This window comes from Mus caroli, unplaced genomic scaffold (genome assembly GCF_978045245.1).
Source record: "Mus caroli unplaced genomic scaffold, Mus_caroli_1 scaffold_6, whole genome shotgun sequence".
Lineage (NCBI taxonomy): Eukaryota > Metazoa > Chordata > Mammalia > Rodentia > Muridae > Mus > Mus caroli.
Genome location: NW_028227261.1, coordinates 99,675,130 through 99,692,544, shown reverse-complemented (window position 1 = coordinate 99,692,544; position 17,415 = coordinate 99,675,130). Strand labels below are relative to the sequence as shown.

The following is a 17,415-nucleotide window of genomic DNA, read 5'->3' as shown; positions in this document are numbered from 1 at the left end:
ATCATCAACTTTGTTTTTGGTTTGTGGATTATTCCTCTTATAACTTTAATATATTTATTAGCTCTACAGTGGTATTATTTGTGTCATCGGTTTCTTTCTTTAGCTGCCAGCTCCCTTTCATCTCATGCATGTCTTATCACCCATCTTTGATCTCGCCCTCCATCGACTCTCCGTTAATTGCTGTATATCATTTTCTTCTGTGTCCTGGTTTTCCAAAGAGATTGCTCATTGGTCTTCTCCAGGCCATTTTTTTTTTCTTGTCATCCTCCTTCAGGATATTTCCCCCTAACTTGCTGATTGAGATGTAACTTTTAGAACATTTTTAGACCCCTCCCTCACCCCTACATTTTGTGGATGATAAAATTTCCTTAAGCTCAACTCACTTCTCACCTAAGTGTGAGGTTGAGATTGCATGCTTTTTGTTTTTTGTTTTGGAAATCCTTCAGTCTTAGGGGCCTTGGCTGTGTTTGGAGCAGGACATGGCTAATGAAATTTGTCTCTGAACTCTTGATCTTAAAGTTTAAGCCTTGTTCTTTTTTTTTTTTTTTTTTTAAATCTTGGTCAAGACTTTGTTTGCAGCTGCAAGCCCCGCCCCCTCCACCCCTAAAGTCCTTGGCTGGCGTGAAGCATAGGACCTTCCTTCTCATGATGAATTTCCCAACACCTTTGTGGTTTCTGCAGTTTCTCGTTGACCATTTAGCTTTGCATTACAGTGTTTGGGGGGGGGGGGGCAAAAACAAACAAACAAAAAACCAACTACCTGCTGCTCTGGTGGAGATGTCATATTCCTCACAAAAGCTTTTCTTATGGAAGATTCTAGAGCCCTGAGGCTTTCCTCAATTCTAAGAACTACTCTGACCCCCCTCCCGGTTATGGGTTGCCATGCCCTACTTTAGAAATGCCAAGGGTACCATGTCATGGGTCATTCTGAAGTTTGCAAGGAACATGAACTGCATCCCATCATAGCAATTTTAAGGATAAGCATTGCCCTTAAAAGATGCTTCATCAACCCTTATCATGCTGGGTCTGCAATGAAGTTTAATATTAGCAGACATGCATCTTCTTCCCTGATCTTTAAAACTATATAATTAATATTCATTTCATCAATTGCATTTTCTTGTGAATCTTCTTGGGATAATGTAAAAAAAAAAATGTCTATTTATTCCAGATAGGAAAGACATTGACCACCGTAGTGACCAGGCCAGCTGGGTGAACCAGTGTGTTTATTGAGGGACATTTACAAGAAGTAGAGTGAATCACAGCCTTCTGGGTCACTAGACCCCTACTCTTGACCAACCTCCTTCTTCATAGCACCCCCTAAATCCCTGTGAAGTTGGAGGTTGGGGGAAGTGGCAGGGAAAATCTGGGGAGGGTCTGGTCTAATCACCCTTCCTCCGAGGGAATGTTAACAGCCTCTTTCCCATTTCCGAGGACCTAGCCATTGCTATATTGTCTTGCTAAATTTATTTTGCGGAGGAACAGGAGTTGCCTGGGGGTGGAGATTTTCCCTGGCCTAAGGTGTTCCTTCAGGTTACCCTGAAAATCTCAGTTCTTTGATGCTTTGGCCATGCTATGCCCCGAGGGACTTGGGATAACGTAAATGCATCTGAAGCTGGATTGCTGTGCAGCAAAAAATGGAGTTGCTTTGAAGCCTAGCGAGTGGTCTCAGGGCATCCTACTGCAGAGAAAAGTGGAACTTGATCTTAAAACTGGGCAGTACTCTGACGCTGCCTAACTAGTTGATTCTGTATTACCTGAGAATTTGCATCCCAATTGGTTTGAGTTCCTGCAGCTGCTACTGCCGTTGGTCTTTGAGAATCCTTGTCTTAAGGGATGGGAGTTACCTGGAACCTCAGTAGAAATGGTCTCTGTAGAAGAAAACCAGGAGGAGCCCTGGGCACGTCAGTATCTTCTCATCATTCATACTGGACACTTCTGTTATAGCCTTTGATGAAAATATACTTTTATGGTTGAGGATCATTCCTAGCTTTCTGAAGGTATTTAACTTAAAAAAAAATCTGAAAATTATCCCCTAGTAATTAAGGTAGAGAGATCAAAGAATAAAGGATAAAGATAAGCCAGGAGGGAGGCTGTGGCAGTGTGATGGCTAAGAGTTCAAGATCAGTATGGGCTATAGAGAGTACAGTCAGGGCTCCCTATACAGTCAGGGCTCCCTATATCCAGAGCCTGTTATAATACAACAACAACAAAACTTAAACTAGAAAGAGAGATAAGTTAGTATGTTAGTCAATATATAAAAAGGGCTTGGTGGAACAAGCCCTTAATCCCAGGACTCTGGAGGCAGAGGCAGGCACATCCCTTAATTTGGCCAGCCTGGTCTACAGAGTGAGTTCCAGGATGGCCAGGGCTACACAGAGAAACTGTGCTTCATAAAAACAAACAGAATAAAAAAAAATTCATATTGCTGTGAGTTTAAGGAGAAAATAGATGTGTTTGGTTTCATCCCCAGGACAAGGGACTGAGGTGCCTATTTTACACACCAAAGCAGACCTGGCCTCCAGGTTCTCCCAGAATCCTTCAGTCCCTACCTGGCATACCCTGCCCCCAACCTTGAATTTTCTAGCTCAAGGGCTGGGCTTCCCGTCCTCCTGAGTCTCTTCCCTATATAATTCAAACATTTTGCTCTCTCTCTCTCTCTCTCTCTCTCTCTCTCTCTCTCTCTCTCTCTCTCTCTCTCCCTCCCCCTTATCCGGCACCCCACCCCCGACCCCCGTGGTGACTTGCCTGTCCTTGGTCCTTGGGGCCAGTGAACTCACTCCCCTGAGAGCAGCTTCCCAATAAGCCTGCCTTTAATACAATTTAATCTGGTTTACATTGTGTCATTTCACCTTGTTGGAGAAATAACTGACCAATTGTTTGCTTGACATGTGCCATCGACGGAGTTCTGACCTTGACAGTCTGCATGGCTCAGTGGGTAGGCCACAGGGAAGCTGACTTCATTGCTAGGTGTTTCTGACTGCTCTGCTTTCTTCTCCCATGAGTCTGACCCTCATCTTTCCAGATGTCCCTGAGGCTCTTTCAGTCATGCTCTTTAGTGACTTTGTTGACAGAGTACATTTTCCATAAGAAGCAAAAGGATGTTTCTCACAGGGTGGACTTGGGGACAGTAAAGCTCCCCCATAACCTTGCTCTGATTCTGTGAACTTGGGGGGTCTGAAGAAAGATCACTCAGGGTTACAGCTCGCTCTTTCCTCTCTTTGTCCGCATCCTCAGTTCTCCCGAATGCACTTAGCAAAAGTATGAACACAGGGCTTGTGTGCCTGAGAAGTTCCTTGAATAAGTCACAGCTTTAGCACCTTTTGCGTTGTCTCCTAGTTTGAATTCCTAGTAGAGGAGACACTGGAGGGGCAATGCAATCTGCCTCCCAGGGAAGAAACAAGGTTTACCTACTCCTGAGAACACCTGGAAATGCATAAACTTGGACTTGAAGTGGGAAGAGCTGTTAATAAACTGAATTACATGTATGTCCTCACTGTTGACTTCCTTTCTCAAATTATGGGTTTCATAAGCTCCCCCACTCCTCCCGCCCCTTGCCCCCTTCAGAGAGGTCTCGGATAGGTTACTTTTCTTAGGACTTTGGTTTATTATCTGAAAGATAAAGATGTTGCTGTAAATTGTGCTACCTAGTCTTCTTAAGATTGCTGATCTCGTAGATGTGATGAGCCTACAGATAATCAGCTTTTAGAGTAGATTCTTCAGGGAGGTTCAAATCATACATCACTTTAGCTAAGGAAGAGAAGCTGTTCCGATAGAAAAGTGTGATGTTTCCCTCCTCTAAAAACGGGGTTCCCATATACAAGGGGAGAGATGCTTCTCAGGGTTCCCGAGAATGTTTTTCAGATGAGCATTAAGTGGTCGTGATGGTTTGTGTGTGCTTGACCCACAGAGTGGCACTATTAGCAGGTGTGACCTTGTTGGAGGAGGTGTGTCACTGTGGATGTGGGCTGTTAATTAAGACCCTCACCCTAGCTGTGTGGAAGTGAGTCTTCTACTAGCAGCCTTCAGATGATGTAGAACTCTCAGCTCCTTCTGCGCTATGCCTGCCCGGATGCTGCCATGTTCCTGCTTTGATGATAATGGACTGAACCTCTGTACCTGTAAGCCAGCCCCAATTAAATGTTGTCCTTATGAGAGTTGCCTTGGTCGTGGTGTCCATTCACAGCAGTAAAGCCCTGACGAAGACCGAAGTTAGTACTAGGAACTGGGATGTTTCTGTGATAAGCCTGACGGATCGTGCTTTTGTTTAGAGGAATGTGAATTTTGGGACTTTGGAAAGCAGTGGAATGCTTTAAGTAGGGCTTAATGGGCTATCTTTGTAGGAATATGGAAGACTTTGTTGCTGAGTCTGATTTGAACTGTGTAGACCTGGCCAACGAGGTTTCAGGGGAGAAGAATTTCAGAATGTGGCCTAGAGATTGTTTTTGTGGTATTTTGGTGGAGAATGTGGCTGCTTTTAGCCCTTGTTTGAAGAGTCTAGCGTAGTCTAAGGTAAAGAGATTTATATTAATTGCATTGACAAAGGAAGCTCAAAAAAGTCCAGCAGAGACTTTATTCTCTGGTTAAGTCTCATGAAGAGCGTTCTGAAGAAGCCTATCAAACTTAGAAAGGAAAAATATAAAATATATGGCTCAGGTATTAAAGGGGCACCAGGAACTGAAATAGAACTGAACCCTATGTTCTAGGAGTTAACAGATTAAGGGATTTGGGGGCAGCATCCTATCTAGGTAAATTTAGATCCAGGCATGGTGGTACACACCTTTAATCCCAGCCTTACAGGAGACAGAGCCATGCAGATCTCTGAGTTCAAAGGTCAATGTACAGAGCAAGTTCCAGGAAAGCCAAGCTTAGGCAGAGAGGGAGTGGGAAGACAGAAAGCTGGTAATAGAATAGGGGGGTGAGGGGGAGTATGCTCCGGCCCCAGTGAGCAGCAGAACTTGGCAGCTTTGGCCATGTAGCTCTGGCTTTAGAGTCAAGAAGAGAAGGGACGACTGGGACAATTGATGCTGGTCAACTGGAGCTAAGAAATTAGTGGTGATTAAGAAGAGACCAAAAAAAAAAAAAAAAAAAAAAGGCCGGGCGTGGTGGCGCACGCCTTTAATCCCAGCACTCGGGAGGCAGAGGCAGGCGGATTTCTGAGTTCGAGGCCAGCCTGGTCTACAAAGTGAGTTCCAGGACAGCCAGGGCTATAAAGAGAAACCCTGTCTCAAAAAAAAACCAAAAAAAAAAAAAAAAAAAAAGAAGAGACTAGTATCACTGAGGCGAAATCTTCTGGGAAGTGTTTTCTGAGAGCATATAGAAGCTGTGTTCCAGAGATAGTCAAGTTTGTACCTCCTGCACAGCTGGACTTGGTAATGGGATTTGAAGGCATGAAGGGGTCATGAAGAGCAGCTGAAGCTTGGCATTGAGAGAAGTCAGGGAAAACCAATGGTGAAGGTGCAGCCTCAATTGTAGTTGACGGCCCAGGACTGAATGGGTCATGCAAAGGATTTAAGGCTTGCACTGTGAAGAGAGCCTATGAGAGACTATTGGTGAAACCTAGTTACAGCAGAAGACCCCAGTGTATTGGGGGCCAGTACCATGGGATGATCACCAAGGACAGCAGCAGCAGTGTAAGTAATCAGTCTGAGCTTAGAGTGCTACAGAGGGCAGAAGTGAAGAAGTGGTGCCAGCCTTTTGGAGGAGCCCAGAAGATCATGTGTGGATCCCAGACATTGAAACAAGAAGCTATAACATTGAAGTTGCCTCAGATACCCCTAAGATTTTCGAGATGCCAGAGCTGTGGGCTATCTGCTGAGGAATGTTGCTAACAGGGTGTGGAACCAGCCCAGGAAAAGAAGTTCATTGCAGTCAACAAAGATGAAAAAGGAGTTGGAGATCTGAAGACCTCTTTAACATCAGACATGGAGATGCAGAGTTTGGAGTTTGCCCAGTTGGTTTCCTGTCTTGATTTAGGGATTATAGTTAAGTGATTGGATGGATCTCAAGAGACCTTGAACTTTGCACTTTTAACATTGTTGAGAAGTTGGATTAAATGTACTTTTTGTTGTGCTATGGCTAGATAGGGCCCCCATAGACTCATGTCTATGAACCTATGTCAACAAGCCTATGGAGGCCAGGGAGTGGAATGTGCTGGTTTGTATATGCTTGGCCCAGGGAGTGGTGCTATTAGAAGGTGTGGCCTTGTTGAGTAGGTGCCACTCCCACTGTGGGTGTGGGCTATTATAAGACCCTAGCTGGCTGGAAGTGAGTCTTCCAGTAGCAGCATTCAGATGAAGACATAGAACTCTGAGCTCCTCCTGCATCATGCCTGCCTGGATGCTGCCATGCTTCCACCTTGATGACAATGGACTGAACCTCTGAACCTGTAAGCCAGCCCCAATTAAATGTTGTCCTTTAGAAGACTTGCCTTGGTCATGGTGTCTGTTCACAGCAGTAAAACCCTAACAAAGACAATGGTTTTGTGGAGGGAAGGTGATCACATGGTCTCCAGTGTAACTACAGTTGTCCATCAGCTTAGGACAGCTTAGCAGTGTAATATCTGCATGGATGGAGCAAGGCTACTGGGGACACCATCTCCATGGAAGAAGCCCCAAATTCCTAGAATGTTAGGAATCAGCTAATGGCTATAACGAAGCTTTCTTAGCTTTCTTAGCTGGGATGGGGGTGGTGTTCTATAGCACCCTATTTGGTTCTGTCTATCTTTATTTCTATCTTTCTATCTATGAATCATCTCTCTATTTTTCATCTATTTGTCTGTTTTTAATGACCTTATCTTGATTTTGTACTTTTCTCCTGGAAAGTAGGCAAGCATAGTCACTCACTCAAAGTCACCAGAACCAGACCTGGCTGGGCCCTGGGGATAAAAAGCAAAAAAAAAAAAAAAGAACAAAATTGTCATTTGAAGGTGACTTTTGAATAGCCAGAGGCCTTATCGCCTTGAAGGAAGATAACTTTACACACCAACAGAAGATCTGTATTGCATTTTTCATAGAAATTTTGGTTGGAGACCATATACTTAGTGTAGAACTTGCCCTTTTTAAATGATATTGTCCCTTTACCAAATTCAGATGACGAACAGTGCAAGGATCTTAACACCAGCGAAGGGTAGGATAGTCATGTGCCTCCATCTTGGAACTTTCTTGAAAGACTTTCAGTGAAACTACCAAAATCAGAAAATAGGACTAAATATTTTATAAGGGCTGTTAAGATCAATTAGAACTATACTCAAGAAGTTGGAAGAGAAGTTGTTAGTTATTTGGGCCAGAGACGAACTAGCTACGACCTCAGGAAGTGCTAGAAAAGAGATCCTTAAAATAAATAGCTTGGAAATAGCTTGTGAAATGGCTTCCACTCTCAATGCTGACATGACTTCCACTCTTAACATGGACACCAAGGATTGGATGATTCTTTCCTTTGGGTGCTGTCTTGTACATTTGGGGATGTTTGCAGCATCCCTGCCTCTGCCCACTGGATGCCAGTGGCAGCCCTATGGTTTGTGGTCATTAAAACTATACGCAGTCATTGGTAGACTCCTTAAGTTGGAGATGATGGGAGCAGAATCAGCTCTAGGTGGAATCACTGCTTTGTGACATGGGGTTTATGCATGACTGATGGCCAGTCTTAGTCTTGTAGTGTGTTAGCCTCCTGTCATTTGGAAGCTCCCATTTCTTTCTTTCTTTCTTTTTATTTTAAAAAAAGATTTATTTATTAGTATAAGTTCACTGTAGCTGTCTTCAAACGCACCAGAAAAGGGTATCAGATCTCATTATGGGTGGTTGTGAGCCACCATGTGGTTGCTGGGATTTGAACTCAGTACCTTTGGAAGAGCAGTCAGTGCTCTTACCCACTGAACCATCTCACCAGCCCGGAAGCTCCCATTTCTGTTCATCTTGTATTTGCTGTGTATCTGACTGTGCTGAGTAACTGCCCCTCCCCCTCCCTCAGACTAAAGTTAACAATGTGAGCAAGACAGGTGAACAGAGCTAGCGGAGACCTGTTCTCAGTTGGTTCTTTTGTTAATGAAGGAAGCCGTTTGAAGGACTCTGCTCCAGGTGTGTGTTCTAGTGGGGCAGAAAAAAAGAAAACCAAAAAACAAAACCAAACCAGGGAGCATGCCAGAAAGGAAGGAAATGATGTAGCAGGAGAGAAACCGAGCATGTGCAGTTGTTGGAAGATAGTGACGAGTGTTAGATGAGGATGTGAGGAAAAGAACCTTGGAAGACAGACAGGGTTTGAGTGTAGGCCTGAATGATGGGAAGGCAGCCGTGGGAAGATGATGAGAAGTAAGAACTCAGTCGGCAAAGCACCTTTTCAAATATGAGAAAGAATTGTGTAAAACTGGGCTTTTGTTCAAAACTGGATGGATGGACATTATGATCTAATCTGTTCATTTAGCAAAATGACCAAAGTTAGGGCCTCAAAAGACTTGCTCAAGTAAAGATGGCAGGCAGTGACAGCACACTGTTGTCACTCTTTGGTTTTAGTGACCTGAGGACAAATTCTTTAATTGGCTGAACAGGCACTCTCTCTCTCTCTCTCTCTGTCTCTCTCTCTCTCTCTCTCTCTCTCTCCCTCCCTCCCTCCCTCCCTCCTTCCCTTCTTTCCTTCCTTCTCTTTAATGGCTCAATAGTGAGTTTTTATCCTTTAAAGAGTGGACGTGGGGCATGGCTAAGTATCTGAGCACCTTGGTGGTTTCACAGGGCCATAAAGTCCATGCAGTTGTCTTGACAGGCAAATATCTAAGATTTCTGAGTAGTTCTTGGGGGACAGCAGCTTCTTAGAGCAGACTATATATTAGAGCAGGAAATCTTTGAGAATTAAAAGAGAGTAACCATTCCCTAGCTGTGAGAAACAGACTCCTAGTGGGTGAGACAGTAGCTCCCTTGGGAGAGAGTGCTTGTTTGCCAGGCACAAAGTCCCAGGTTCCATAAGCCAATCATGGTAGTGCATAACTCTAATCATAGCACTGGGGAGGCAGCAGGGTGAAAAGGCTCAGGCTCAGCTATGCAGTAAGTTTAAGACTGGCCTGAGACCCTTTCTCAAAATAATAATAATAATAATAATAATAAAGGCAAGAGAAAAATTCCCAAACCCAAATTTTTAGGTGCCCATCACTTCCTTATGTAAATGCATAGTATGGTTTTTTTTCAGGGAGTCTGCTAATTTGGTAAGGAAGAAATGCAGTTTACTGAAGAGCTCCAGTGTGGTAGCAGCCAAGAAAAGAGATAAACCTAAAAGACACCCACATTTTATAAAGCCTTCCCTGTAGATCCAGTTCTGGGGTTGCTTATACTTTTTCTCTCCTCCAACTCTGAGTGCCGTGGATTGTCATGCTTAGTGTTCTCTAGTAGAAGATGCCTGATTGAAAGGATAAGTGTGTGATGGCCTACGGTAGATTCAGGCCAATTCACAGGTAAAGATGGTAACCAGTTTGATCTTATTTATATAACTTATTTTTATGCTTAATGGTGTGTTGCCTGCATGTATGTCTGTGTGAAGGTGTCAGATGCTCTGTAACTGGAGTTACTGTGAGTATTAAGAAATTAGTATGTTTTCAACTGTGAGTATTAAGGAATTAATGTGTTTTCAACCAACATATGATAACTGCACATATTGGGTGTGCAGAGAGATTCTTCAATGTTCTCATAATGGGTAATTGTTCAATTGAGGTTATTGGGATATCATTGTCTCACCTGTATCTTTGTGGTGTGTGTGTGTGTGTGTGTGCATACATACATATTCAGAATCTCCCCTATTAGGATAATTAGTCAGTTAACTGTTGTAAGCTAAAGTTATCCCACAGTGCTATATGGAAGGTTGAAAGGCATTCTACTCTAAGCCTGAAGTTGCTCCAGTAGTCATGTTTAGCATGTATGAGAGCCTATGTTTGATCCTTAGCAACAAAATAAAAGCATTCCATCCATGCAACTCTATTCTACCCATTAACTGCCCCCCCCCCTATTATTCTTCTCAGGCTCTGTCTCTTTGAGATAAACTTTCGTTCCCACATATAAGAGAAAAATGTGGTCTTTATTGTTCATGGTCCTCTGTTCCATTCATGTCACATTTGAACTTGTCCAACTTTTTGGACAAACAGGGAGTGGACAAATTTCCCAAGAGATTAGATTGGGAGTGTAGGCCTTCCCCAGATAAAGGAGGTTCCTCAGACAAAACTTTCTTAAATACTCCCCAAGTCAGCAGCCAATCATCATGGTTGTTTTTGAATAAGAGATAAACATTAGGATGATTTCTGATTCATTCACCAGACTCTGAATGGAGAGTTGATGTCATTGTGTGTGGCTGGGTCTTAGTAGCCAGGGGTAGTTTCGGCTGTGAAGCTACATTAAATGTCCGAGACCCGTTGGACTGCTGAGCCCATGAGGAAAGAGACAGAGTTTATTTCTAGTCTTTCCCGATGTGGACGGTGGCTTGCACTGTAGGTTCTGCTTACTCTGCGTCTCAATCAACTCTGTAATGAAGACCCGGCAGCGTATCTGCAACTTCCCTTTAATTTTACAATTTTTATAATGAGAGTCCTTGTAGTGTGGAAAGTGCCTGTAGAAACCCAGCCAGCATTTTGAAGAGTCTGTAAAGGAGCACAGTGATTTCCTGTCTCTGCCATTTGGGTGAGATTTGGCTCTGGAAGAGAGAAATCAGTTCTCTCTTGTTTGAAATACAGGGGGTAAGAATGGGTTCAAAGTTTTCAAAAAACTTCCCCATGAGCCCATGGCATTTCAGGGAATCCTCTGCCCTTATTACTTTTTCCTTATTTACTTATTTGACACCAAGAACATGCTCCCATTATTTTAAAGAACATGATGAGCCAGGCTCTGATTTTTTTTTTTTAAATTTTATTTTTTTGGAGAGAATTTTAGTATTGAAGAAGCATCTTCATTTGGTTTCAAAGGCGCATCTCAAGAAAATGGTCTGGACACGTCTCAGAATTAAGAGTTATCTGGTAAACTACAGGTTTGCCTCCATAGACAATGAAGCTTAAAGCTGCTGAGATTCCACCCAGCTTCCTCCCTTTCTTGTCTTTTCTCTCTTTTTATCTTCTTGTTCAAATCACAGGCTTCCTTTTTCTAAGGACAGGCGTGTTGGCAGACTGCCTATTGGCTAGTTGGCCTCAATTAGCCTTATATCATTGCAAAGGAATGCCTGAATTCTCTACAAGGTCTGTTGTACCTTTTTGTAGGAGACACTCACTTCCTGCGTTCATAACAGGTTTCTCAGTCAGAATCACTTCTTGCATACATAGCTGACATTTTTTTAGCCACTTAGTTAATGACAGCTCTTGATGCTCCTCTCATTTGAATAATGACCTCCACAGGTATTTGCTGTGAAATATTACTCTGGCATGCTCTAGAACATTGAAAAACTTTGTTCAGCAGAACCATCCTAAAATCAGAGCTAACTCGGAGACTTGCGTCCCTGTCTGGAAGATGACTGGGTTATTTATTAGTCTACAGATGGCTTGCTTTCAAATTTGTGCTCATGTCTAAGGCCCTGGAGATGGATAAGACTGGGCCTGCACCACAGAGGCTGCATGCATTGCCAGGCTTTGGTCTCATGGCTTTTCCTGCTACTATTTCAATTGAGTTTCATATGGCGGGGTTACCTACATGACTGCAAATTAATCCTTTCTCTTCTGAAAAATTGTTTTTGAAGAACAGCTGTGTCTCTCTTCTCAATGCCTTAATTATTTATCCTCCCTGATAAGTTAAACCTTTTGTTAATGTGGTGAATTGCCAAGAGCACACAGCCTTGCTTAGATCATGTAGCAAACTGTATAAACATTTGATAGGACGTTTGAAGACACCACATGCTGAGCCACGATCTATACTACTACCAAGTGCTGTGGGATCAATAAAGGTAGCTTGGTGTAGGAATCCTTTGTTGTTGTTTCCTTAACTAACGTGAGAATGGTCAGAACAAGACTGTCCTAGGTCTTGCCAAACTTGGACATACAGGACTCTATAAGATATCAAGTTAAATCAACAGAATTAGCTAGTTCACATATTCATGCTCACATACACAACATATATATGTGTGTGTATACATATGTATATATAGTATATATCATGCTTACATAATTGGTCTATATTTATATTTGTAGTTGCATCCTCTCACTGCTGGTTCTGGGATACCACCTCATATTCCCAATTAAGCACTGTTGAGAAAGAGTCTTTAAATGGTTTTTAAATGAGTAGAACTTTCACTTTGGCCATGACAAGAACAAATGATTAATAGCAATAGAAAACACTCCTCTTTGCCAAGAATAACAACCCTGAATTTATAAGTTTATCAGTTAATATTTGACTTCTACATTGTATTCTGAGGTTCTGGATTTTTTTTTACTAGAAATAACAGCCTAATATATCCCCTAACCTGTTGACCTCATTGTATGAATAGCCCGTGACCTGTAAATACAGTTTTTCAGGATGGTGGTTAGGTTTCTGGTTTCTGTGTATTTCTGGTCAGACTGTTGTAACATTTATGCATTCATTCTGTTACCCTTCTTCTTGGATAATTCGTATTCCCACTCAAAGGAAAGTAAGACAAACATGAAGAACAAACAGCACGTGATAACTCAAGCCCTTCCTGAGAACTGTGACTGAGGACATCTGGGGATCTTTAATGTCTTGTAAATGAAAGTAGGTTTCTGGAGTGGACAGAGGAAACGCACCTTCTGGTCTATCTGGATCTAGTTCTCAGAGGCTTTAAGGGTTATAATTAGTTGCTACTTAATCACATGGCTGTGGGCCTTCACAGCTTCATTTCTGATCTGCAGCCCTGTGGTCAGAGCACAGATTAGGCGGGCAAGGCCTGGGTGTTTTTGTTTGGTCACTTCCTGGAGACACTTGGACTTTGCCTCGAGGACCCCCTTCCGCTCCAGGCCATCAGGCTAGAAGAGTAGTGTTTGCCAAGCTGACCTGGACAAGGGTTGAAAGCAGCAGGCTTGTGAGAAGGCTGTGAAGCGACAAGAACACCTCCCCTCTCCAGTGACATGTGAGCTTGCGAGGTTACACAGCAAAGACATGTTTTGATGCTTCCTTCCCCCCCAAAAAGGAAACTCAAGATGCAATGGACCCTGAAGTTCCCAGCAACAGTGTGTGGGCAACAAGCTTAGTGGAAATTGGTGATGAGATTGAGAGCATGTGTCCATGCTGCCCCTTTCCTCAGTCCAGTGTGTTTTCAGATCTCTAGCATGGACTGTGGACACTCTCTAACTATGTCTTTAAGCCATTGCTAAACATAGACAACGGGCTTGGGAGCTGTTCCTCCCAACACTATACTTTGAACTCATAGACTTTAAATATGAAGAAAAGAAGCCCTTCATTAAGCATCGTTTGAGGAAGAGTTAGGATGGCTTAAGAGTTTCCTGTTCAGAGCACTGGTCACGTAAGGTGAAGGTTATTTTAGAGTGAAGTCTAGTCAGTTCCCAATTGTCATCAGCCATGGTATTAGAAGTGGGGTTATCTGAAGGAAGCATATCTGGCCTTGAGGAACCTGCAGCTATCTCCCTGGGAGAGGGACAGGTAGTGGGAGGGAAGGATGTCTGTTTGGTTTCTATATTGATCTCCTGACCTTTAGAAATAACATTTCTTTTTCAGTTCAGAAACTTGCATTTCTCCTCTTGGTTGTGCTGATTCTGTAAGTGAGGAGAAGGTGGTTAAATCTCCTAATCACGGGTATTATTAAATGAGGTAAATATGAGAACGAGGCTGTTCGCTTTCAGTCATAATCTCACGGCAGACCCTTCTCTAGGTTAGCCTCTTAACAACTGTTGCTCCTCTGCGCCAATGAAGCAGTCAAACATACAGGTTTAATGCCCCATCTTTTTTTTTTCCCCTCCCTGTGTTTTTGGCTTCTTGGAAGATTACACCGTGCTCCAGAAACACTTTCTGATTGACAGATGAACCGGTCACCCTGAGGTCCAATTTGCTTAGTGGGGATCGTTTCTACTCCCTATTTTCCTGCTCTTGCTTATTGCCTGTGTGTACTTCTGTGGTCTCATAAATATATCAAGTTTCTTGAATTGTTTGGGCTATGCCAGCAATTTCTGTTTTCTTCCGTCAGCGTCTTCAGGAGAGCCATGTACACAAAGACAAAATGGCTTTCAAAGTAGTCTCCATTCCCATTTCAGTATTGGTACAGACATCAAATTGAAGGCCACTCTGCTCTACCTGCCGCTGGTTGTTGTATCAGCTGCCTGGAGATTAACCTCTTCTAAGGCTCTGAGCTATTTTTGAGGTCAAGACTGCCACAACATTAAAGCTAGAACCCATTAGAAAATCACTTTCATCATCTCTCCTTTTTCCAAATCAGTGGCTCTTTCCCCCTCCTCCTTCTGATCTCATAACCCTTTAATCTCCTTTGTAGCAGAACAAGGAGACTGTTAGTGTTTGCATGCGATGGGGTTAGCATCCTTCATAGATAACAGTTTCAGAAGACACCAAGATATTAGAGAAGTGTATGGAAGATGGACTTCATCTCCAGGTGGAGCGCCTCAGTGCTGAGGGTGCTCTGCTCTCCTTGTGCAAGCGGGGCCATTTTTGTGGATGTTTTGTGCAAACCAGGCTCAAAGTCTCCAAAAGAGACACAGCAGAAAGCCTTTTGTTGCATTATTTCTAAAGGCTTGAGGTTTTGAAGGGAAGGGATTTTGTTTTCCTCTGAGCTACACAATGGAGCTTTCACAGAACCTCCTTTAAAAGGAATAGCTACAGCCTTTGTGTGGAAGGGTGTGTCTTTTGGCAGGGTCTGCTGATGCAGACAGACTGGCTGGTGATTAACAAAGGTCATTAGACTTTGGAATCTGGCTAGCAGCCTCGGATGGTATGTCTTCTGCGTGTGGAAGGACGACTCCCAAGAAACCAAGGCATTCTGGAGGTCCCCTCTCCAGGACACCCCCAAATCTTGCTGCAGGACAGGATCTGGTCCAGGGGCGTCCTGATCTAAACAGTACTCTGCTGGGACTGACGAACCAGCCTATCAATCATGAGATAAAAGAACCTTTGGAGATCTTTGGTGAATGACATTTGAGGAGGAGAAAGGTGCTGCTTTTTGAGAAGAAATGAAAACAGTTAATTCTTTGTTGAGAAGAGCAGAGCTTAGGAGGAGCCCAGCCTGCCCTCCTAGCGTTCACTTGTGATTGTCAGCCTAGCAGAATCCAAGCGAAGCCATGTTGTGCACGGAGGAGAGGCTCTGAGCTAAAATGGCTGCTCCTCCAGCTCAGAGGACTAGGGCAGCTTAGTGTGTCTTAGAGCTTCAGTGACGCAGGAGCTCCTATCTCCTGAAAGTGTGATAAACACATTCGGCAGGGCTGTGGCTTGCTTGGCTGAGATGAAAAGACTAAGCTTGGGGGATGGGGAGTGCGCATTGGGTGATCTGCTTTTTTCTGTGAAGTGTTCTAAATGCAGGAGTCGTCTGCACCATGGAAAAATTTGTTTTCAGGTCTAATGGACTGTGCGAAAGGAGAAGTGGGGTGGGGCTCAGTGACTGCTGTAATTTGATCCAGAGCTGATAGCAACCTCTTCCACACAATTTGGGCTGGTGCTCTGACATAAAAGCTTGTGTATCTGGAATATTGAGACTTAGTTAGCTGAAAGGACTCTGGTGTCCAGTTCAATGTTTATTGAAGTAGGATAAATTGTTGGGTGAAAGAAGAGGAGGTAAAATATCTGTGTCTCACTCTGCAAAGCTCTGTCCAGAGCTGGACTTGGCCAGTACTTATTTTAGCAGGCTCCTGGCAGGAGCATTCTTTCATAGAAAATCCTCCTGCCATGGCTTCTTGCACTCCACTGACACATCATTACTGGACTTTGTTCCTCCAGCAGAAATCACATTATCTTTTGTAAGAGAGGCATAGAAAACTGCACCATTAAAAGATCTGGCTGCAACCTGAATTCTTAAGACATTAGGTTCTAGATTACATTACAGTGACTTAGTAGGGTTTGTGATGTACTCTGTGAAGTAACTTATTCACTGAGATAATAACTGGGTATCTCCTTACAGGATATACACTAAGCTAGGAAGGACTCCACCTTCCCAATATTCTCGTCACTTTGTGGTGAGACTCTGCCTTGAGCTAGCGTGAAGCTTCCCGTAGGTTTCAGTCGCACAGTGAATTACAGAGTAAGGGAGATGAGCTCTGCTCTGCCTTGTTCCACACCAAGTTCACAGGTTGATTTTTGCTGCTGTTGTTTTATATCCAAGTCTAAATTTCATGTTTATAAAAGTGAGAGGGATGGAGAAGGACAGCTCCGACTCAGGAGCCCCTTTTCAGAACTACTAGATTCTGTGGTCTTCATGTGAATGGACATGCCAAGGTACAATCTTAAACCAGAAACTGAATTGTCATCTAAAAGTTGGTTGCTTGGAAATCTCATGAGAACTATTTTATGACCTAATTAGACTGGAGAAGCTGTTAAGTTTTAATTGGTAGGTAGTAAACGAGCAAATAACCACTCACTTCATCGGGGAGGGGGAGGGGAAACCACACTACTCGGGGAAAGGAAAAATGTGAACCCTAGTATCAATAAAGATATTAAAATAATAAAAGCAATACCAAAAGCCACAGCCATTTCCAAGAGTCAATTCTATTCTACCATTTGGTGTTAAAACACTCATGTAATAATATAGAAATGGATAAAAGAAATTAAAATGTTCTTGCCCTTCAATGAAGATGGTTGTCCTCTTTCTCACTAAGAGGACTAGTTCAAAAGAAAAAGTCAGAATCAATAGTAAGTTATCTAGAATTCTGAATGTGGTGGAGACACTCAAAAACGGTACCAACTTTTGAAGTATTAATGTTTCCTTGACAGATGGCATTTGAAGATATATCAAAGCAGAAAACATTTATCTGAGTTTTCTTTCCTTTGAAGTTAGGAAGTCAAGGACTTTGTCTCTATTATGTCTGATTGCCTCTCCTTGGCCGGTGTTCGAGTTGGCAAAGAGGAGCAGGCCAAAGGTAGTGACATTGGAGTTCATTCCATGAACAGATCTGTTGCCTCTTTGCGTTTGTGGTGCGTGTGATCCTCAGTGCTGTGTTCTGACCTCTGCCTCAGGTTCCTGATGTGAGAGGGTAGCCCCCGATCATGGAGGTGCTTCAGTGCGATGGCTGTGACTTCCGAGCCCCATCTTACGAAGATCTTAAGGCACACATCCAGGATGTCCACACGGCGTTCTTACAGCCGACGGATGTTGCCGAGGACAATGATGACGAGCCACTATCTGGGTCCATGAATGCTAGTAATCAGACAGAGGTGGAGTTCTCTTCTATAAAGGATGAGTTTGTGATTGCAGAAGATTTACCAGGTAATCCTACCCTAAACTCACAAGTCTGAGAAAGCTTGTCATCATATCATATCATCATCACCATCACCAACCATAGGT

The 17,415-nt window shown here is 43.2% G+C and overlaps 1 protein-coding gene across 8 annotated transcripts in view; it reads left to right on the top strand.

Annotated features, from left to right (window-relative positions):
• The window catches only part of Znf462 (zinc finger protein 462), a 138,719-nt gene that overhangs the window by 45,262 nt on the left and 76,042 nt on the right, over positions 1–17,415 (top strand). For 7 of the 8 annotated variants that reach the window (XR_015047380.1, XM_085839283.1, XM_029476288.2 and 4 more), the window contains one exon: positions 17,088–17,337. Coding sequence is in view for 7 of the 8 variants with exons in the window: in XM_085839283.1 (XP_085695409.1) it covers positions 17,118–17,337 (220 nt within the window). In the remaining variant the exon portion in view is untranslated. Of the gene's footprint in view, positions 1–16,906; positions 16,991–17,087; positions 17,338–17,415 lie in introns of those variants that run through there. The other variant, XM_085839282.1, reaches the window with a different exon arrangement.